We start from the raw sequence: 24,218 nt of genomic DNA on the forward strand, positions 1-24,218 counted from the left end.
CTTCCATCAACAGTGCCCAAGGGGTCCCTTTTCTCCACATCTTCACCAACATGTGTCTTGTCTTTTTGATACTAGCCATTCTGATAGGTTTGAAATGGTATTTTATTGTGGTTTTGATTTGTGGTACAAATTGTTATATGAGAAGAGTATCTATTTTTCAAAAATATACGGCTTTGCATTTAACTTAGCTTCCAAATTTATATTACCTACAATCAAAATTTTGATATCATTTAAAAATTCATTAGAGAATAATATGAGAGCAGTGGTTATAAATCAGGATCTCAGGGGTGCCTGGGTGGCTCAGTTGCTTGGGCAGCTGACTCTTGATTTCAGCTCAGGCCATGATCTCAGAGGTGTGAAATCAAGCCCCACATCAGGCTCTGTGCTGAGCAGAAGCTTGATTTATTCTTTATTCTCTCTCTTTCTCTCTCTCTGCCTCTCCCCTGGCTGGCTCTCTCTCTCTCAAATAAATAAATATTTGAAAATAATAAATAAAATAAATCAGGATCTCATTCCATACCTAAAAAAAATTTCTTCGTGGATTAAAACAGTAGTAAAAAGAAAACTAATATAACTTTTAAAGGCATTGATAAATGCTTGTGTAGTGTTGGAATAAGAAAGTTTTCTGAGTAAAACCTAAAACTCAGAAGCTGTCTATACTCAGAAGCCATAAAACTCATTAACCTGTGTCATACTTCAAAACATAAAAATGTAAAACTTCTTTATTCAAATGATGCAAGTTGATATATGGAGACAAATATTAGAAACAAAAATAGCAAAGCATTAACATTCATACCTATAGAGCTCCTAGAAACCAATGAGAAAACAGCCAAACGGTCCAATAAAAAAGTGGATGAAGAGAAACCTATAAGCATTTCTAAAAAGTAATGTGAATGGAACATAAAATTATACAAAGAATACAACTTCACTAACCATTGCTTAAATGCAATGAAATATCACTGTTCCATTCTCAGACTGAAAAAAACCGTGACAAAATCAAACGTTGACTGTACAGCTAAAGGGGCATTTGAATTACTGCTAAGAGGAAGAGCTTTTTCAGAAGGCAGTTGGGCAGGAGCAAAACTTACTATTCTATTAAAGAAAAACTTTAAAGAAAGCTATTACTATTCATATATTTCATAACTAAGATCTATTTGCACTAATGCTCTTGATATACATATAAAGTTCCATGTAAAAGAATGTTCACTGAAGTATTGCTCAAAATAGTAATAGTTAACAAAAAATGAGTAGCTTTATATGGACCTACCTGAAAAACTCTCCAAGTCATGTTAAGGCAAAGAAGTTCCAGATGACATCTATGTCCTAATACCACTTACATTTAAATATACTTATCTCCCAGATGGGCAGCTAAAACCTTGTGCTTTTCTCCAAGCTCTATCCAGAAGAATGTTCTCTTATACAAAAACAACAGTGTGACATGTGTAAGTTACTGAAGATCTGACTAAGGAGATGAAGGAGATGGCTGGTATGCATTGCACTTGAAAAATTCATGTCTTAAAAAAAAAAAAAAAGAAAAAAAAAAAGAAAAATTCACGTCTTATCTAACACTGTGGAATCTGTTTCCAGTAGTTGGTTTTCCCTGTTCCTAGACTATCTTTCCAATTCTGCTACCCAAACACAGCTCTCACCTTCTCATTTATAATCTTCCACACTCTAACCCATTATAAACAGTGAGAAAATATGTCAAAGGCATTATACTGAGGATAACAATTATATTTTACTCTGTACAAAATAACCTCTAATTATGAGGACCACCAGCCTTCGGATATAGTAGTAAATGTGGTCATAATTATCAATTTGTAGACATAATGTGTACAGATTTAATATATTTAAGAAAACCCCAAAAAGTATACACAGAGGAGTGAACTAGAATTGTGGGGGACCAGGGAAGGTAGGTGCTGTTAGGGATCATGACCTAAGTTGCATAACTAAGTACCCATGCATTCATGTGTGTTTTTGATATTTTATTTTCTTAATATATCTACTACAAAAAAAAAGGAAAAAAATGTTAACCAAATTGAAAAAATAGCAAAAAAGGGGTGCCTAGGTGGCTCAGTCATTAAGCATCTGACTTTGGCTGCCTTCAGATCAGGTCATGATCCCGGGGTCCTGGGATAGAGCCCTGCATCAGGCTCCTTGCTCAGTGGGGAACCTGCTTCTTCTTCTCCCACTCCCCCTGCTTGTGTTCCCTCTCTTGTGGTGTCTCTCTCTATCAAATAAATGAATAAAATCTTAAAAATAAAATAATCCAAAAAATGTCATCTTCCTCTTTTTCAATATTTCCAGCTTTGAGGTTTTAAGAGGGTTAGGGATGTACACTTGATTAGGCAGGTTAAGTGAGAAGTTCAAAACCCTGGACTGGGCTGGGTAGGCTGTAAAAAGCACAGCAGAGAGTAAAGCTGATATCCCACTTAAGGTGAGCTCAGGAGGTAAGCATTAGTCTGAAGCTTCAAGGCAGAGACAAGACCCAGAGGCCAGAGGTTTAGGAGTCCAGGCCCTGTTCCCAGAGGAGCACAGATGAAGGAAGCTCTGAAGGGCAATGAGCAATGATTTGGTTCTGGCAAACACTAGGAGGTACGGTCTCTAGTCAGTGACTCTTAAGGTAATATCTGGGGGTGGGGAGAGTGGAGGGAGTAGAATAAAGTTGGGAGGGAGGTTTCTCTATTAACATCCAAGAATAAAGGGGAATCACTGATTTGGCAGTAAGTAAACACCAAGTCAAGTGTTTATCTCAAAATTACAACAGCTCAAATTAAAGGTTTAAAGATTAGTACTTAGGCATCTCAGACTGTGTAAACTCAATTAGTGTAGAATGAACACAGCAAGGATTTCCCAGTGTATCACCAGACCACTAATACCCTCTTAAAATCAAGAAAGAAGAAGAGTATACAAACAGAACTGCAAATGTGGCAAAATGTACTGCAAATATATGTATGTTTTAAATCACATCTCGTATATTACAACAACTACTAAGAACATTAAATCTTATTTATTTGCTATGATCTTTTTATGGATTTTATTTATCCATACTATTTATGTCACATTCAAAGCACAATGTGGCCAGTAAGTGCTATGAATTAAAGTACAGAATCTATCTTCAAACTTATAGTTTAATCTGGAAAATAAAGTGCTTATGTTAGAAAGTATACAGTGCTATCTCATCATGCATTGCAGAAAAAATTGCTTTAATAGGGTAAGTGATTTGCCATTAGCTAAAAAAGCTTCAGACAAACATCTATCTCCTGTTTCTCTCTGTCAGATTCAATTCCTGCATGCCTCTCTCAGTGTGAGCATCTCGTCATTGTTGATGTGCTTCCAGAAAGCAAAAATAGATAATTTTGTACAACTGAGCACCTTGAATGAACCACCCACGGCTTTACCTATAGCAGTGGTACAAAGGAGGAGAAATGTGGGAGAGAAATGTGGGGGAGAAATGTGGTACAAAGTCAAAGGAAAAAGTGACTGTGATGGACTTACTGAGTGATTCTTTCAGTCTACAACATCACACCTTCCTTAGAGATTTTCAAAGAGTTTTTTTATTATACAAAATTTATGCCATATTTTATACAGTTTTAGAATCTACTCCATGATTCATTTATGGAGAGACTTATGCTTTCCTTTAAAGAAGGCTTAATAAAATTTTACATGGGCAAAATCTGATCTGCAATGTCTGTCAAACAGACCATGACCAAAAAAATACTTTTTATATTGAAATTCAGCATACATACACATACATACATGAATGTATTATTTCATTAAACTGCCCTTATTCTTATATCTTCTATTCTATTCTTTAATGTCCATTCATGACCCAGTAAATTGATTTCAAAACACAAAGTGGTCATGGCCCAGAGTTTGGAAATCCTAATGAGATATTAATATAGAAGGCCCAATGGAATTATTCCATGAAAGGGTGTGACCAGAGTTCCTCACAGGCTTCTAAAGTTCATCTCTGGAGGGTTATGTAAAGGGTCAGAAAAGGCTTTTTATTTGAATAGACATTCCTCTGTCCCCTGAAGCTTGTTTATGACTTCATCAGGACAAAACCTCTCTGTATTCATTTCCATCATCAAGCATGTAGTGCCAGCTTCATGATCCAGGATGACTGAGTCCATCTAGAGGTCCTGCCTATACCAGGAGGAGAGGAGTACTATACACCTTCTCTCATTTTGCTTTGTAATAAATTTGATAAGGAACAAAATGGAGGGTGAAGAGTACTTGACTAGAACTACAAGTTCTGAAGTGACTGACCAGTTATGATTTATAGATCTAGTTAGATCCAGATGAACAATCATTATTTTAACTAGATCCAAAAAATTCAATTAGTATTCAGGTCAAATAATTGTCAAAAAGGATTAGGGAGAGGAAAAACTAATTTTATCCTACTGAGCCTATACAATTGGCAAAATGATGGAAGAAGTTATTGTTTTAGAAACAAAAATCACCCCTTTAAAGTTTGATATTGCCATAATCACACTGAAAGATAGTATTTCCTTTTCAAGCAAATCCAAATGTTAAGAGAAGAATGACGCTAAAATGAATAAAGTAAGTATAATAAAAATACAAAAGTTACATAACCAAAGAAACCAAAAGAACAATTATTTTATTTAAAATAACCACCTTTGGTTGTGCTATATGATGGAGATCAGTTAGACTCAGATGTTTTTTGTTTTTTTTTTCCCCTAATTTCCTTGCATATCCTTATTTTTCAGTTTCCTAACTGGCCATTAATGAATAATGATGGAAGAAAAAGTTTATCTGCTTTTTCTACATAACTCTTGAAGCATATTTTAGACTTTTTCACTTAACCATACCAAATACATGCTAGGATCATACAGTCAGAATCACATTTGTCTATAGCAGAAGGATTGAATGTGCTTTCCACTTTGGAAATTATAGGCATCATTGTTTCTATCCTTCCCAAGACATCATTATTACTTTCATATGATTTATGGCTTAATGTATGCGAGATGGTGCAAAGATCCTGTGCCAAATTCCCATATGGCATATAACACAAGCCAAACTGAAAAACTCGTAAATGTGGGTAGATCAGTTTCATCAAAGAATGGAGCAAGAGAGTTCCAGAGACTGAGCAGGAAACTAGCCAGATAATTTTTTATAGTCATGCAATTCCAAAGCAGCAGTAATGAATGTGGTCCTGCCCCTGATCATTTAATGCTTGAGTTAAACCTAAGGGCAGTCAGCAAGAAATTAGGCAGAGACAATTTGGGACACTATCAATCAACTCTTTTTATTCTCTGGTAAATCTAACTTTTTTTTTTTTCCTTTTTAGGCTAAAGCTAAAATTATGTCACTAACTTTTAAATGATTTAAAATAGAAAGAATGACGCTTTGAAGTCTCAATAAATATTGAAATAACTATAACTCCAATGGACTGGTATAAGAGAAAAATAAGCAACAAGTTATTTTAAAAGATACTATATACATATTACTTAACAGCATGCTAAAATGTGTTAACCAAAATCAATAAGCAAGTAGTGCCATAGCCAGCTGGGCAAGCACTCCAAGCCCCCAAGCTTCAACTGTAATCCCACCACAGCCAGTGAGCAAAAAAGGCCCTCAAAAAGTACATCTCTCCAATGTCTGGAGCTGGGGGGAATCTCATGACTGGGGATTATACTTCTGGGCCCAAGAGTTATAGTAATACAGGCCTACAATCAAGAAGCAAGCAAAATCCCAAAAAACAAACTTTTCTTCCACCTGAAGGAGCTAGAAAAAGAAGAACAAACAAAGGCCAATGCCCATAGAAGGAAGAAAATAATAAAGATTGAAGGAGAAACAAATGAAATAGAGAACACAATAGAGAACAAACAATAGAAGAGATGAATGAAACCAGGAGCTGGTTCCTTGAAAAAATTAACAGAATTGATGAACTTTTAGTCAGACCCATTTAAAAAAAAAGAGAGAAAACAAGTAAAATTGGAAGTGAAAATATGAAAACAAAGTAATGATCATAAATCTGTTCACTGAACTCAGAAGAATGGATGAAAACACCAAAGCCAAGATAGAAAATATAAGAAAGTACCAAACAGAAGTCACAGAACTGAAGAATATAATAACTGAACTGAAAAATACACTGAGGGGCTCAACAGCAGACTGGATGAAACAGAAGAACGGATCAGCAAGCTAGAAGACAAAAACAACAGAACTCTCCTCAAAGCAGCAAAAAGAAAAAGGAATTTAAAAAAGTAAAGATGGCTTAAGCAGCATATGGACCATCATCAAGCAGAATAACATCCACATTATAGGGGTCTTAGAAGGAGAATAAAAAGAAAGTGACATAAAACTTTTAGAAGAAATAATGACTGATAATTTTGCTAATCTGGGAAAGGAAACAAACATGTAGGTTCAGGAAGCCCAGTGAGATATCCACACTAACCCACGTTATAATTAAGATGTCAAAAGTCAAAGAGAGAATCTTAAAAATAGCAAAAGAAAAATTATGTGTTATGTACAAAGGAAACTTCATATAGCTATAAGCAGAGTTTTCAGCAGAAATTATGCAGGCCAGAAGACAGTGACATAAATTATTCAAAGTTGCAAAGGAAAAAACTCCCAACCAAGAATAGTCTACCTGGCAAGGTTATTATTTGGAATAGAAGGAGAGCTAAAGTATTTTCCAGATAAGCAAAACACCATTAAACAAAACCTAAAAGAAATGTTAAAGGGACTTCTTTAGCCTGAAAAGAAAGGGCACTAAGTAGTAATAAGAAAACATATGAAAGTAAAAATCTCACTGAAAAAGGGAAATATATAGTAAAAACAGTGAATTAATCATTTATAAAGCAATTATAAAGGTTAAAAGACAAAAGTAATAAAAGTAACTCAATAGTTAAGGGATACATAAAAGATGTGAAATGTGACATCAAGAACATTAAAACACAGTAGTGTTTTTTAACACCATATTTATACCAATGGATAAATCACCCAGACAGAAAATAGAAATCATATAGAGAGAAACTGTATAAGGAAATATAGGTTTACATGACACATTATACCAGATGTACTTAATAGATAAATACAGAACATTTCATCCAAAAGCAGATACAGAGACATTCTTCTCAGGTGCATATGCATGCAATATTCTTCAGGATAAATCACATGTTAGGTCACAAAGCAATCTCAAAAAATTTGGAAAGACTGAAATCATTATCACACATTTTTCCCAACCATTAGGAAAAAAAATAAAAGAAGAAGAAGAAATGAAACCTAAAGTTAGTAGAAGAAAGGAAATTACAAAGATCAGAATGGAAATCAGTGAACTAGAAGGTTCTTATAAATAAACTCAGAAAGAGGAGATGTTGAAACTGATACCACAGAAATACAAATCATCATAAAACTACAAAAAATTACATGCAAAAAAAATGGATGATCTATAAGAAATAGAAAAATTCCCAGAAATAAACTTTTAAGACCAAATCATGAATAAAAAATAAATAGACAAATTATACTAAGAAGACTGAATCAGTAATCAAAACTTCCCAGCAAACAAGAGTCCAGGACAAGATGGCATCAGTGAATTCAACCAAACATTCAAGGAAGATTTAATACTTATCATTCTCAAACTCTTCCAAAAGAAAATTGTTTAGGAGGGAATGTTTCCAAACCAATTTACAAAGACAATATTACCCTGATACCCAAATTAGACAATGACACCACAGAAAAAGAAGATGAGGAGGAAGTGGAGGAGATGAAAACAAAACAAAACACAACATTATAAGCCAATATACCAGGAAAAAAAAAAAAGACACAGAAATCTTTAACACAATATTAGCAAACAGAAGTTAACAACACATTAAGATCATATACCATGATCAAGTGGATTTATTCCAGAGATGCAAGGATGGTTTCAATATTCACAAATCAATCAACATGATAAACCACATTAATAAAATTAAAGTTAAAAATCGTGCGTCCATCCCAAAGAGATGAAGAAAAAGCATTTGACAAAATTCAACATTCACTTATGATAAGAATTTCAACAAAGTGGGTATTGAGGGAATGCAGCTCAACATTATAGAGCTATATATAACAAGTCCACAGCTGACACCAAACTCCATGATGAAGAGCTCAAAGTTTTCATTTAAAATCAGGAACAAGATAAGGATGTCTATTCTCTCTCCTTTTTTCAACTTAATACTCTTAGTCCTAGCCAAAGAAATTTAGTAAGAAAGAGAACTAAAAGGCATCCAGATTGAAAGGAAGAAGTAAATCTGTCACTATTTGCAGATGACATGATGCTATATATAAAAAAACCCAAAGACTTCACAATAAAGCCGTTAGAACTAATAAATGAATTCAATCAAATCTTGTATCAAAAGATACAAGATTAACACACAAAAAACCCACTGCATTTTCATACACTAATAAGAAACTATCAGGAAGAGAAATCAAGAAAACAATCCTATTTACAATCGTATCAAAAAGAACAAAATACTTGGGAGTAAATTTAACCAGAAGTGAAAGACCTGTACTCTGAAAACTGTAAAACATTGATGAAAAAAGCTGAAGACACAAATAAATGGAAAGATATGTCATGCTCATGGACTGGAAGAATTAATACTGTTAAAATGTCCATATTACCCAAAGTAATCTATAGGTTTAATGCAATCGCTACCAAAACCCCAATGGCATTTTTCACTGAAGTAGAAACAATAATTCTAAAATTTGTATGGAACTACAGAAGACCTCAAATATCCAAAGCAATCTGGATCAAGAAGAACAAAGTCAGAGGTATCACATTCCCAAATTTCAAACTATATTACAAAGCTATAATCATAACAGTATGATATTAACAAAAAATAGACACATAGATCAATGGAAGAGAATGGAGAGCCCAGAAATAAACCCAGGCGTATATGTTCAAGAGAGAAGGCAAGAATATGCAATGAAAAAAGACTAGTCTCTTCAATGAACAGTATTGTGAAGACTAGACAACCACATGAAAAAGGAAGAAACTAGACCACTATCCTACCAAATATTCAAAAATCAATTTAAAATGGATTAAAAGCTTGAGTGTAAGACCTGAACCATAAAACTCCTAAAAGAAAACATAAGCAGTAAATTCCTTGACATCAGTCTTAGCCATGTTTTTCAAATCTGGCTCCAAAGGCAAGGGTAACAAAAGCAAAAATAAACAAACAAAACTACATCAAATTAAAGAACATCTGCACAGCAAAGGAAACCACCAACAAAATGAACAGAAGGGGAGAAGATATTTGCAAATCATATATCTGATAAAAGGTTAATATCCAAAATATATTATGAACATATGCAACTCAATAACAACAAAAAAAATCCCATTAAAAATTGGAAAAAGGATCCAGAAATGGAAAAAGGATCCAGATAGACATTTTTCCGAAGAAGACATACAGATGTCCAACAGGAAAAGATGATCACATGACTAATCATCAAGGAAATGCAAATCAAAGCCACATGATATATTACCTCACACCTGCCAGAATAGCTATCATCAGAATGACAAGAAATAACAAGTGGTGAAAAGAATGTAGGAAAAAACCCCACATACTGTTGGTGGGAATTTAAACTGGTACAACCACTATGGAAAACAGTACTAAATTTCTTCAAAAAATTATAAACTACCTTATGATCCAGCAATTCCACAGATGGGTATCTATCCAAAGTAAACAAAATGCTAATTTAAAAAAATATATAGGTACCCCTACATTCACTGTAAGATTATTTACAATAGTCAAGATATGGAAACAACCTAAGTATCCATCAATAGATGAATGTATAAAGAACATGCAGTACATGTCTATACAATGGAATATTACTCAGCCACAGAAAAGAATAAAATCTTGTCATTTGTGACAACATGGATAGACCTTGAGGGTATTAAGTTAGATGAGATAAATCAAACGGAGAAAGACAAAATACTTAATAATTTCACTTATAAGTGGAATCCAAAAAAAAGAAGGAAGGAAGGAAAGAAAGAAAGAAAAAACTAAGAAATAGAACAAAACAAAATCCAGATTCATAGATAGAGAACTGAGTGGTGCTTGCCAAAAGGTGAGGGGGTTTTAGGGGTAGTATGGGTGAAGGGAATCAAGAGACACAAATTTCCAGTTATAACATGAGTAAGTGATGGTGATATATGTACAGTATAAGGAATACAGTCAATAATATTGTATTCACTTTATATGATGACAAATGGTAATTAGACTTACTGTGGTAATCAGTTTAGAATATATACAAATGTTAAATCATTATTTGTATACACTAAACTAATAATACTGTATGCCATTTATACCTCAATAAAACCATTTTTTAAAAATCAATTTTTTTTATCACATCATAAATACATCTTAATATACATTATTAAGATGTTGAATGTCTTTGGACAAATTTTCTGAATTCAGCTAAAACATTATTTATTATCAACACAGAGTAGATAAGATAAGATTAATACATTCTGAAATAAGAACCAGAGTAAAGGTAAAGCACAGGAAATGCAATGAAAAATTAATTAAGAAAACTCAGAAATCGTAACTTGGAGTCTTATCAGAAAAGAGGAAGGGGTAGGGTACCTGGCTGACTCAGTCGGTAGAGCATGTAACTCTTAACTGCAGGGTTATGGGTTCAATCCCTACTTTGGGTGAAGAGTTTAGCTAAAAAGAAAAGAAAATAAAAACTTGAAAGAAAAGAAGAAGGGGAAGTTAGGTCATGCTGACTGAAGGCAAATGTCAAATTGTCTTAGGTATTACTACTGCAGAGAAAAGAAAAAAAATCTAGAAAAATAAGCTAAGGTCATGGGTAGAGGACTCTGAATGACAGGGTAACATGCATGTACCATAACTTACATAGCCATTGGAAATCGACTCCTAATATTAGAGTACAAGAGTGATAGAGTTGTGCTATGGAAAATTTATCTACAAGGATGGATAAGTGGAAAGTGACATGTAGTAAGAATCTAATTACATGGGTATTAAAGTAATGAAGATGAGCAATAATCAGGATGACAGGATGGCAAAGGAATGAATGACCATGAGGGTGATGAGCCAATGCAGAGGGTAAAATCTTTACAAATTGGCTTCTAAGGGTGCCTGGGTGGCTCAGTCAGTTGGGCTTCCAACTCCTGATTTTGGCTTGGGTCAAATCTCAGGGTTATGAGGTCAAGCCCCAAGTGAAGCTCTGCACTGGGAATAGAGGCTGCTTAAGATTCTCTTTCTTGGGCCACCTGGGTGGCTCAGTTGGTTAAACAGCTGTCTTTGGCTCAGGTCATGATTTCAGGGTCTTGGGATCGACCCCTCAGCAGAGTCCTCAGCCCTCAGCAGAGAGCCTGCTTCTCTCTCTCCCTCTGCCTGCTGCTCTGCTTACTTGTGCTCTCTCTCTCTACCTCTCTGTCAAATAAATAAATAAAATCTCAAAAAAAAAAAAAAAAAGATTCTCTCTCTCCCTCTCCATCTGACCCTCCCTGGTCACTTTCTTTCTCTCTATAAACAAAAATACATACATACATACATAGATAAAAATAAAACCAATTTTTAAAAAAGAGCTGGCTTCTAATTTTAAAAAGTGTCTAAGACTAAAGAAACAGACAGGAGTAAGTATATGCTTCTCTCATTAACAGAAAGGAGAATCTCCAGAAGAGATGTTATCAGTGGCATAAAGAACAAAAAGGTCATTCTGGGACATGCTAAATTCATTAAGTTAAAAGATATCCAGTTATGTATCAAATAAAGAAAAATAAATGTGAGTCTGAAGACTGGGTTAAAGAAAGAAATCATTTGGGATCTGCTGATATAGAGTCGATGGCAGAAGTCACGGATGTAGCTGACACAGAGAACCTAGAAGAAGTCCACCTCCTGAGGGAGGAGACACGAAAGGGTCCAGAGTAATTGGCAGAACACCTAGCCAAGTATACACCAAAGATGAAGAGAATTTCAAAAAAGCTACCATGAACAAGGGTGTAGAATTTTAGAGGAAAAAAAAGGAAAAGAAGAAAAGACTTTGCAATTAATACAACACTGGGAAACACTGGATGACACTTTGCTCTACGAACAGTTTCGGGAGGAGGAAGACAGAAACAAGGCTGGGGTGGGGTTAGGGCATGAGTAGGAGGTACAACGTATAAGCAACATTGTCCTCTAACTATTCCACATGTACATCATGTCCAGATATACAAAAAAACCCTTTAAAAAATAAATGATTAGAAATCAAATCAGCAACTCAGCAAAAATAATATTAATAAGGTTTTACCTTCTTGTGATTCTTGTAAACATTTCTGTGGGCAAATCCCTTTCCACAAAGCTTGCATTTGTAAGGCTTATCTTCACTGTGTATTACTTTGTGGGCGCCCACTTGATCAAGTCTCTTGAAAGATTTATTACAAATCTCACAATTGTAGGGTCGTTTTTCTGTGAAAAATTAGTGGAGACAATCTCATATCTATATAAAGGTAAAGGATAAAAAGGGAAATAGCCTTACCTTATACTACTTCTGAGGGAAAGTCGACCAAAACATGACTGAAACAACTGAGAAAAAAAATCTACGTACCAATCCATTTCTGTTAGATATAGGAGCCTATTCACAAAAGAAATGTGAGCTAGTTCTCTTATAGACTCATATTGTAAACTACATGCATAAAGCAGCTGAGATCTAAGGATAAAATTTGAATTCAAAGAAAAAACCCTACTTCCGGATGAAAAATCCACTAGTAGGTGTGAGTTTAAACCAAAGTCACAATTCCAAATGTTAAGAGTAGCCTGACAGTGATAAAAGTAAAAGACAGACCTGCCTCCTACTCAAACAAGAGGACCCCATATGGGCACAGCTTCAATTCTCAGCAGAAACAACACACTTATGTTGTTGTATAAAATTCATATTTGTGCCATGTTCATGTAATGTTGATCACCAGATTTAAAAACCACTGTTTGTTTCAAACAAAGCATATCTGAACAGACCACCGGTGTCTGATCTCCTATTTTCATTTGTCAAAATATCTATATCTGTCTCTAAGCAAAGTGGATATTCAAAAACATTCTGACTTCAATAGCCTCCAATGACAGACATTCTAAACCACAGAAAGATACTTCATAAAACAAAATTTATTCTCAGACCTAATTTTTGAAAAATCTGTTTAACAGACCTATTACTCAAACTTGCTTAAAATGAAGCTGTAGCTTTAAAAACATATTCTCAAAATGCATTTATAAATTTCTCATTAACATTTATCAGTACCTTAGTTAAAATATAAAAGTATGTAGAAAGGTAGAAACCATAATTGCTGAATTCCTCCGAAAAATCAAACACTACACTAGCACAATACATGATGATCTCATTTAATCTTCACAGCAAATTTGAATGGTAGGATACCTTTTCACAGATAAAGAACAGAATCTAAGGTTCAAACAGGAGTAGATTAAAAATTAAATGGTGACTCTGAAGATTTTGTGTATCATTTAGTCCAACCACCTTGGCTTTATAAATAAACAGGTCTAGAGAGGCTAAGTAACTTGTTCAAAATCACATGACTAGTTAATGACCAATCTAGCACTAAGAGCCAGGTTTCCTGATTACTACTCTCAGAGCTCCTGAAAATGACAAAGTGAATCTTTCACAGTGATTTTATTTTGAATGGAAAATATATATTTTACCTGAGTGAGTGATCATGTGACGTTTTAGCTGATTAGCTGAAATAAATTTCTTCATACATTCTTGACAATCAAATACTTCATGAATCTGCAAAAGGTTAAGTGGACAGTTAAGTCAACTGTCAAAGCCAAATAAATTAGAACAAAAGTATAAACATGTGGATAGCTGTTACCGTAATATCAATGTATTAATTCAGCCCTAATTTGTTCACAGTGTCTTATATAAACTGAAAATGCAATGAACATGTTACCAAGTAAAAACATCATTAAAAGAAAATACAAGATTGGAGAGGCACCTGGATGGCTTAGTTGGTTAAGTGTTGGCCTTCAGCTCAGGTCATTGATCCGTCCTGGGATCTATCCTTGCATTGGGCTCCCTGCTCAGTCGGGAGTCTGTTTCTCCCTCTCCCTCCCCACCCTCTCTCTTTCTCTCAAATAAATAAATAAATTTTTTAAAAAAGGAAATAAAATACAAGACTGCAGCACACTATTTAAATATGTTAAATAGCTGACCCATTTAGTGCATATTACATTTCTACATTCTGTAAAAAGTTATACCTAATATCCATTAACTCTCTGTTATGCACAAATTTAGATTTGGAAATATGAAAACCTATAGGTAATAAGATTCCCTTTACAGTAGTCAAACCATTTTATATTTAAATATATATAGTACAGAACAAAACATTATTTACCATGAAAGGCAAGAAGATACATGATTCTGAAAGACATTTAGCTCACAGTGAGATTCTTACATGACAGGAAGGCCACAATAAAAAGAAAAGCTCAGGGTGCCTGGGTGGCTCAGTTGGTTAGGCCACTGCCTTCAGCTCAGGTCATGATCCTGGAGTCCCAGGATCAAGTCCCACAGAGGGCTCCCAGCTCTGCGGGGAGTCTGCTTCTCCCTCTGACCTTCTCCCCTCTCATGTTCTCTCTCACTCTCTCTCTCAAATAAATAAATAAAATCTTTAAAAAAAAAGAAGAAGAAGAAAAGCTCAAAAACCATAATGAGTAAGAAGAGGAGGAGCATAACCTTAGCAAATAACTAGCTAAATAATTATTATAATTGGATATTAAATTTAGCTCTTTCCCATCCAGACACTACATCAGAGAAATCATATAGGTGGTATGAAAAGTAGAAGCCCAGTTTATGATCAAAAACAATGCACAAAGTTCTAAAAGGAATGTATTGCCAGAAGTCTTGTATGAGAAATATCAACTGCCCCAATGAACAAAAGCATCACTTGTTTTGCCAAAGATACAAAAATAGTGCTTTTGTTTCAACCTCAGGAAAGGTAGAGCTCACAATACTAAACACCAGAGAAGCAAAGCCTCTTCGGCAGAAAGCCGGGTACTATGCTTATCCCTGCAGAATAAGTAGGGCCCCTGCAGAGAAGTCAAGGCAGAGGACCATGAACTGGCACAGCGGTGAGTCACGAGGGGAGGCTTGGGTTGCATTCTAGTGACTGGCTCCCATGATCTAAGTGGCCATGGAAGAGCTCAAGACAGAGAGAGTAAAAAAAAAAAAAAAAAAAAAAAAGGATAAGGCAGGGAAACAAAAGCTAGGGGAAAGTTAACAGATCCCAGGTCTGCAGTCTGTACCTTAATTCTGTGCGCAATCACACGGCAGGTCTGAGACTGCCTACCCACCCCCTGCTTCTGTCAGCCCTGACTCTTGGTGAGTCAGTTACCTCATCTGGGAAGAGCAGAGAAAAGGTAGATAAACAAGGCACAGGCAGAACGATGTCATTCCACTGGAGTCTAATTTACATCCCCACTTACATACAGTGCCACCTCATCTCAGTCAGTGAATATATGGAGTCCAGAGAGTTCTAGGATTCCTCAGAAAACAATGTGGGCTCTGCACAAGTACTCAGAAAGCAAGAACTATGCAGTACAGACAAAAAACTTTCAGGCTGAACCATTTTAAAGACAGCCTCTTCAATCATCAAAGACCCTCACCATGGCTTTGGTTGAACAACAATGTTTAAGGAGCAATGATATTATGGGTAATGTCTATTTAAAGACAGTATGAAGAGATTCTTATGCTTAAACTCTTTGTTTCTGTAAGATGTGCCTTTTATAATAACAACATACCCTTAAAAAAGATGATGTGCCTTCTAAACCACACATAAATGAAAATATATTTATTTTCATTTTAATATGAAATTCATATTAATAACTAAATTTTTAAAATTATTCATCCATATATAAAATGTTAACTGTTAAATAAAATACTGCAGCATAGTACCCATACTTGTTCACTTCTTAACTCTAGTGGCTCCTGAAATGAAGTATTTTTAAAGGTTCAATTGAACTGATTTTCCACAATCACAAAATAGAATTTTCACTGTACAGGAAAGCATTTTTGTATTGACTATCTTACTTACAGTGGAAAATTCAGGTTGAAACTATGTTTAAAAATCCCCAAAAAGCTGAATAAAACAATCAGATTTCAAGTGAAAACGACAAGTAATAATACTATTTATTTACGCCTAATGCTAAATAAAGCACAATTTTCAAAATCTCCAGCTTAGTAATTGATATGGTGGGTAATAATTTACAATCTGAAGTCCCTAGTTAGATAATTTTCAAGAAGGATCATAATATGTCTAACTGTAACACAGGATAGTATACAGAAATTAAGGTACCAGTCTAGATTATGATGTAATTTGGCATATTCCTAAAGCACCCTCTACTGGCAAGGCAAAATACTGCAACCAAACTCTATTAGACATTCAACATAGCAGCTGTTAAGAGTCAAAAATGGTAGTCAGTAAAAGCTGCCTGTGGATTCTGAAAGGCTAAGTTAAAGGAGCCATGCTAGAATGAAGTGCCACATTCACCTAGTAAGTTAATAGCATTTTGCAGAGATAACTTGAGTGCTGTGTTCTACTGAGATGCCTAAATTATAACCATAACCACTATTTCTGCTTCTGTACCTTCGCTTGCTAACCCATGAGGAGATGGAAAATTTACAGCAAACTCTCTATAGGCACTCTGTAACCACACAACCCCCGCCCAGAATCAAACCTAGCAGAGTGGCCGCTCCCGGACCCCCACCTGGCTCTGGGCCAAGAGATAACAGCCATATGGCACCAGAGAAACCCCCACCCAGAACTGGACATGACAAAGTGACTGCTCCCGGACCCCCCACCCAGCTTTGGGTACAGGAGATAATAACCATCTGGCACCCCGTGGCTTGACAGGGAGACCCCGGCCGGTCCTGAGGTGACACATACCCTAGCGGTGCCAACCAAGCAGTTTGAAGAATGACAGCCCTTTGACCTAACCAAGAATCTGTTCCCAGCCCTTTTGCTGCTCTGTAGCACGCCAGTCATATTATGGAGTTGCTGTTTGATTTTCCCGCGGTATGTAGTGATTTGTTACGAGATACTATGATGTATGCTAAATCCCTGCCTCCCGAAAATAGTGTATAAAAAGTGCTGTGATCCTGAGCTCAGGACCTCTTAGCGTCACCCGCAACGAGTGCGCAGAGGTCCAGGTTCGAACTCGTAATATACGACCCTTGCTGTTTGGCTTTGACTCTGGACTCTGGTGGTTGTCTTTGGGGGGTCTCGAAATCTGGGCACAACACTACCACCACCAGGTAGTATTTAGATCTGCCAAAATATTCCTTGGAGAAAAGATTCTTAGATTATGAAAAAAATAAATGGAAAGTAGAACATTTTTCAGAAATATGCCCTACAACCAACTTTGCTGAAACATTCTATTGGGAAAAATCTTTAATTTGGCAAAATATCTTACACTTCAACTTCTTAAGATTTAAACAGACCGGAAATACGTATAAGTACAAAGATATTTAGAAAATATCTATTCAATTGGATTTAATCTTTTTGCCTCAGACCAGGTTCTTCTTCAGAAGTCATGCCAGTGAAGTGAGCAGTACAAGTACTAAAACTAGAATGATACAGTGAAGATAAGCATGGTCCGTGCACAAGAATTATGTACAAATTCTTCAAGTGTTCTATAATTTTTAAACAATCCCATAAGAAAACCATTTGGAAAGTGAAAAGAAAAAAAGTTTCATGGTACTCAGAGGAAAAAAAAGTTCCAAGTCACATTTAATAAAAGAGAGAACAGAGACCCCATGTACATGAAGTGTTAGGGACAGAAGAAGATGATACCCACTGTCCTCAGTCTCAGTCCACTGCTTGTTCCATTATTTCTCCCTGAGGATCACAATCACCCAACATATAAAATATAACCTCAGACATCTTTTCCATCTAACTATCTCACATGTTTGTAGATTAATCCATGGCACATGGTTAGAGCTATCAGATTGAATATCATATGAACTTTAATGTCTGTCAGATTACTTTGGAATATAGCAATATACAAATAAAAAGATAAATTAATTTTGTAAACCACAAGAAAAGTAAAATTTTATATTCACTAGTACCATCTCTTCTCTTCTTCGATATTAAATCACTAAAAGAAAATATTATATGTTCTTAGATATTCTGACAAAACAATATGTGAAATTAAAAAAATCATTTCTCTTTGTTATTACAATATAAGACAATATGATATAGTATGAATTTTTCTAGACTTTGCTATAATAAAAACAAAAATTGCAATTCTACTTTAGTTCTATTCTATTGTAAATTCTATTAATGAGGGCTACTGTTGTTAGGGTTAATAACTACAGTGTATTTTTCTGGTTAAATTTCCACATAAAAAGAGTAACTTAGTAAGTTTTATGCTTATTACAAAATGTATTAAATTTATTTTCTGCAAATATAACCATTCACTCCTGGTAACAACCCTCTGACATACTTGTACATTATTTTTAGTTCTTCAAAACAAGGGAGCTCTTGTTTTTGTTTTGCCAGATTTAACCATAATATGCATCCATTTAAACAGCTAAGTGTTATTACGGTGCATTTTATAAATGCACAAAACTACATGTTTTCATCAATTATATGGTATTTCCTGAGCAAACAGCAATTAACAAAGCTTGAAACCAGGATGAGGTGTTGCAGTGACAGGCTTAACTAGATGTCACACTTTGCACTGGAGAAATATTTCTACTAATTCTGAGAGATAACTCAAAATTTATTTTTGCAAGAGCTTACTTTTCTGCATTATTGGCCTTGCATTTTAGAATATGTTAGTATATAAATTCATGACAAAACTCTGTCTCTATAAGTATAAAAAATCAACTAAAAATTTTCATGGCAGACACTATAAATGACTAAAAGATCTTATATTCTGATGAGCATTAATCTTTATCTTACTGACCTTTCTATGTTCCTGCAGGCTTGATGCCGAAGAACACTTTTTATTGCACACTGAACATATGAGCTTTTTCTTAGGATCTCCTAAAATGAAAATAAAATGCCGTCATGATTTAAATGAGAAAATTAGAAGGAGCATCAGATACAATGTTTCTAGGTGATACATCATTTCTAAACAGGTATTTCATCTTAACTTAGAATTTTAAAACTTTCAGTGTTATAGTTACATCCATTAAACTGCATTTTAAACCCTTTCTTTTAAATCTGAAAAATATTCAGCATGATATACCACTTTCTACATAAATTAAATAGTCTTTCACCTTTCCACAAACTAATGTAAAATTTTTAAAAGCACACTTACATGGAAAATTGTACTTGAAATTAATCACGTGTTTATAAAAAAAAACTTATGGGATTTATTAACTCATAAGTTGATTTTGCTACTTGCTTTAAATTTTAACAGAATATTTCATTTAATCATATGGATTTCTTAAGATGGAATTCATAGATTATTCTTTCCAGAACTAGATTCCTGCAAAATCTATGAATATATACTTTCTCATATTAATATTAAAAACCAGAAAATAAAATCAAGTACAATAAAACATTATACTGGCATTCATATTAATATACAAATCAAAACAAGCCCAATTTTGTCTTCCTACATAGTGATTATAGTAGTTCATTTCATATTTCAAATTTCACAGTGGTTATAGGATTGAAGACTCAATAAAACATTTTTTCAAATATGATGTAATAATAGTACCATCTGCATTACCACAAATAACTGGAGTGGGTTTTTTAATGTATAATTAATGAACTTCAAATATACAAAAAGTAAAAAATAATATGAGGAACTACCATGTATCCATCACCTGGCCCCAGCAATGACAAATCCGAGGCTATTCCCGCCTCAACCGCAACTCCATCTCCTCCCCCATTATCTATTATTTTGGGGAAAAAAAAATTTTTTTTTTAAGTTTTACAGAATGATTTTATCATCCAACTATGTTTATGAAAGAAAAACACTTTTAGAAAAAGAAAAATATGAATTTTGGTCTTATTCTTCAAGTTACTTATTTCAAAAATAATAGCACTATTTTTAGCATGCTGAATATTATAGCCAAGAAAATTTTTCTTAGTGATTGACAAGTAATTTGGCTACTGAGGGAGAAAATTCTCACAAACAAAATCAGTATTCTCTGTACATATAGACTGAATACATGAAGGTCGACTGAGAAAGAATACTCCTTCTTTTCCAGCTCCTACTAGCTGGCATTTCCCTCCTTCAATCCATAATCTTTTATTGCTCTATCTTATCCCTCAAACCAGCTGCCCCTTGAGACTAGATCCTATCCTTTCCAAATAGGTAGGTCAGAGGCTGAGGGAAAGAAGAGAAAAAGAAGTGAGACACCCCCAACCATACCTCTTACTTTACTTTCATCTTCCTGCCCCTGTCCCTCCAGCTATCATAGGCAGTATACCGTACCCTCATCCCTACCCTGCAACCTTTCCTTTTCTCCTCATGTTTTCTATTCTTCATTCTAGGACTAAAATCCCAGTTCTTTTGAGAAAAAAAATTTTTTTTTAAAGCTTATGACAATTTGCCTGAGAGTACAGACAAATGTTATCTCCCATAAAATACAAAACCTCTTGGTTTTAGTATCCACAGAACCTAAACAGAAGAAAATAATGGAAGTGAGTTAAGGAAGTCCCTCCTTTCTATGTCTCCTCTGTTTCCTCTTGGGTAACTTGAAGGTCCTCACCACTCTACCAGCTTCCCTAGGTTGAAGGACAAGAGCATCTACCAAACCGTAACTACACTTTATACTATTTTAGTTTTGCTATATTCAGGTAAGTCTGATTTTTGAGTTTCAGATTCAACTTTCAAAAACATTCAGGAACACATTATTTATGATGGTAGAAGATGTATGAGAAATTAATACAACCGTACTGAATACATAGTCATCTAAGTACTGTGAGTTTCAGTACAATATGGGTTAGGTATTCTGCCAGGCGTTCTACAATCATGTGTGTGAACACTGCTTTGCTATTCTGAATGTGGAATATTCTTCCTCCAAATATTCTTCTCCCATTCCCGAAGAAAGGGGAGAAGCAAAAGAGGGGCTATGCATGAGAGACCTGTTATGTATTGATCCCAACAAAAGGTACATGTAGTAACCTCTGATTAATAATAGTACATTCCATATTTTGTATGTTTCCGCAACATAGAAATATAAAAAAAAATCCTCTTATAAATTATTTCCTACAAAGTCAACATGAATTTCCAGAATCAATAATATTATAATATTCAAGGCCAATTACAAGAAGCCTCAAAGAAATTATGCTTATAGCACAGCCTGAAGACCACATGCCCAATGACAAGAATGCAAGTTTCCAGAGTCTCAGTATGCATCTGGTTTTTTACTTAGTTCAGCAAAGTTAACTTTAAAAATGACATGAAAGATTTGTTATAATACATTGCAGACAAGGATGGAGAAAATTAAGAACAGCATTTTAAACATAACAGCTTAAAAAAAAAAAAAAACTACGAAGACAGGTCTATCAAAAAGTTATGCCTGCCTTTTGTAAGCACAGGGAAGGCCCAAGTATAATGAATTCAGGAAAATGCCATCTTCCCTAAATCACCCGTATATTCTTCAAAAGGTAAAAAAGGACTGTAGGACTGTAAAGTCCTACTGAAAGCATCCTGAAGCTGTATTTTGCAAGCCATCCTTTCTACCGCTTAGAACTTCCATACAGAGCTCAGACATAGTACGAGGCCCACCCAGGGATGCCGAGTGGGAGCCAGCAGTCACACTCATAGTCGCTTCTATATAACTTTAACATTAAAGGAGATACTTTTTGGACAATGAACATAGGATATGGAGGCTGAGTACTGATTATCCTGTTCTTATGCATGTGAGAATAAACAAGATAGGAGAAGAGAAATCCACTTTCCCCATATCCAGAAAGACATCTTTCCACACATTTCCAGAAGCCAAGGGCAAATGTAAACACATGAGAAAAGCATAAGTACAGGCGGATATTAGGAGTTTCACGAAGGTCAGCCTCCTTTAAGGAAAAGACACCGAGGAAGTGAAAAGTTAACTCTGACAATACAGCCATCTGTTCAACTCGGCGCCATAGATTTGGCCCCTGAGCCAAAATACATTTACCATGTGCTAAACAGATACAATCTAAGTGACAGTCAACTGTTGTCTTTGTTTTATTGTTTAGCTGCCCATTAGAAGGAATTCAAATAGTATCTGCCTTATTAATTCAAATACATTCAATTCCCATGTCAAAATGCAGTAATTTTCTCCAATACAGAAGAAATACAAATTTTAAAAATGGAATTTTACTGTAAAAATATTAAGGCATGAGAGCATTACGCAATAGTTTTAAAATATGTTTCCGTAAAGAGAAATTTTGTATTTCACCTGTAAATTGTCACAATATTAATTCTTAATACACCCCCCTACCAAGCTCCAGTAGGTTCTAGCTTAGGTTTCCAGCTATGATTACTTTAGACATAGGAAAAATGATAAATACTGCCGAAATCAACTTGAACAAGAAACAGTGTTCAGTGAAAGAAAAAAGTCCCCTGCCAGAGCTCCACATCTGTGTGAGTCCGATGGAAAAGCAAGCTCTCTCCTTGAGAGCAAGAATTAAAAACAGATCACTGCAGCCCGGGGAGAGAAGGCCCCTTTAAGAACGACCCTGCAGGGACTTCTCACCAGCATGGACATTTTCCTGGTGTCTTCGGAGAGCATCTCGGCTCTTTAGCCTCTTCCCACAGCTGTCGGCCTTGCACACAAACCGGGCATCTCCCCGGCAGGTCTCCTGATGCTGCTCAAAACTGCAAGACAACCAGGCAAGAGGAAAAGGGAGAAGAGATGGTGAGGCCATACTTAACTAATTCTTACATCATGGCCAAGCTTTTGCAACGCGAGCTCTCCAGCAGAGTTTCTGGGTCATTTCACGCACTACCTGGGCAGGTAAAAAGGAAACACTTAAAATCCCACTGCAGCCTCGTGATACTAAGTCACAACAAAGCATGGAAAGCATGCATGCTAAAAATGACCCACAATTAAGTAACAGCCATCTGAGAACTCAAGACACAAAACCTTGATGCTGAACTGAAGGAAGAACTGCAGACGGAGCACTGAAAGCTTCGTGAAGAATCCTTCAGACTGCTTCTCGCCGGGCACTGAAGAACACTGAGGGAAGACAGAAAAAAAAAAAGAAACAAACAAATAAATAAATAAAAACTGGAAATGTAAGACAAAAACTTAAGAAAATCTCTCTACTTTAAACAAAGTCATATTTGTGATCTCTGTTTTCATTCTGTCTTTTGCCCTGTAAAATTTTGATCAATACCTCATTTAACTGTAAGAACCAGCTCAGCAAAAATATATTTGGTATAGATTCAATAAAAGCTGACCGAACTGCAGGTTTTTTTGTTGTTTTTGTTTTGTTTTGTTTGTTTTGTTTTGTTTTGTTTTTTAAGATTTTATTTATTTGACAGAGAACACAAGTAGGCAGAGAGGCAGGCAGAGAGAAAGAGGAGGAGAAGCAGGCTTCCTGCTGAGCAGAGAGCCAGATACAGGGCTTGATCCCAGGACCCTGAGATCATGACCTGAGCCAAAGGCAGAGGCTTTAACCTACTGAGCCACCCAGGTACCCCCAGATTACAGTTTTAAAGTCTATTCACTAAAAAGTATATAGCTCATGCTTTTTTTTTTTTTTTCCCAAAAGCCTGTAACAGAATTTCCAAATGTTTAATCTATTGCTATTATAAAACTTCTTTTAAGTTTTGAGCAGAAATTCTTCATCACAAATTTCATAAGTAACATGGATGCATATAATATGTGAAAATTATCTTAATATAAAATATAGCACGCTTCAGAATTTTACTTCAATTAATAAAAAAATGAAATAGTATGTCTCTATTACAGATTTCTTGCTCATATACGAAGTGACATTCTTAAAATAAAAATACATGTATCTACCTCTCACTTTTAATGAGTGTAAAATATTTAAGTAAAAAGACAATATGCTATTAATATAAAGTCAAAATAATAAAGGATGCAAAGCAATGTGTGGGATCATTTAATGGATCTTAATGTCATATCCTATACCTATTCATCTTTAAATTGTTCCTCTTAAGTGGTCATGAAATAAACAGTGCTTCTTTTCCAAAATGTCCATTTCCTTGATACTCTGAACTCTCTCCATTTCTTAAACTTTTCTTTTACTGATTTCTAAGAAGATCAAACGTAGACAACTGAAACTT

At 35.0% G+C, this 24,218-nt stretch overlaps 1 protein-coding gene and 1 non-coding gene across 2 annotated transcripts in view; one reads left to right on the forward strand and one right to left on the reverse strand.

Annotated features, from left to right (window-relative positions):
- Positions 1-24,218, reverse strand: part of PRDM5 (PR/SET domain 5) — a 225,296-nt gene that overhangs the window by 86,715 nt on the left and 114,363 nt on the right. The window contains exons 6-10 of the mRNA XM_032333306.1: positions 23,050-23,142; positions 22,660-22,781; positions 18,924-19,003; positions 13,662-13,746; positions 12,265-12,422 (exon numbers count right to left, since the gene is read on the reverse strand). Of these exons, the coding sequence (XP_032189197.1) occupies positions 12,265-12,422; positions 13,662-13,746; positions 18,924-19,003; positions 22,660-22,781; positions 23,050-23,142 (538 nt within the window). The remainder of the gene's footprint in view (positions 1-12,264; positions 12,423-13,661; positions 13,747-18,923; positions 19,004-22,659; positions 22,782-23,049; positions 23,143-24,218) is intronic.
- On the forward strand, positions 17,553-17,656 carry LOC116585429. Its single transcript, XR_004283620.1, has one exon. It is a non-coding gene; the product is annotated as a U6 spliceosomal RNA (small nuclear RNA).

This window comes from Mustela erminea, chromosome 2 (assembly GCF_009829155.1).
Source record: "Mustela erminea isolate mMusErm1 chromosome 2, mMusErm1.Pri, whole genome shotgun sequence".
NCBI lineage: Eukaryota > Metazoa > Chordata > Mammalia > Carnivora > Mustelidae > Mustela > Mustela erminea.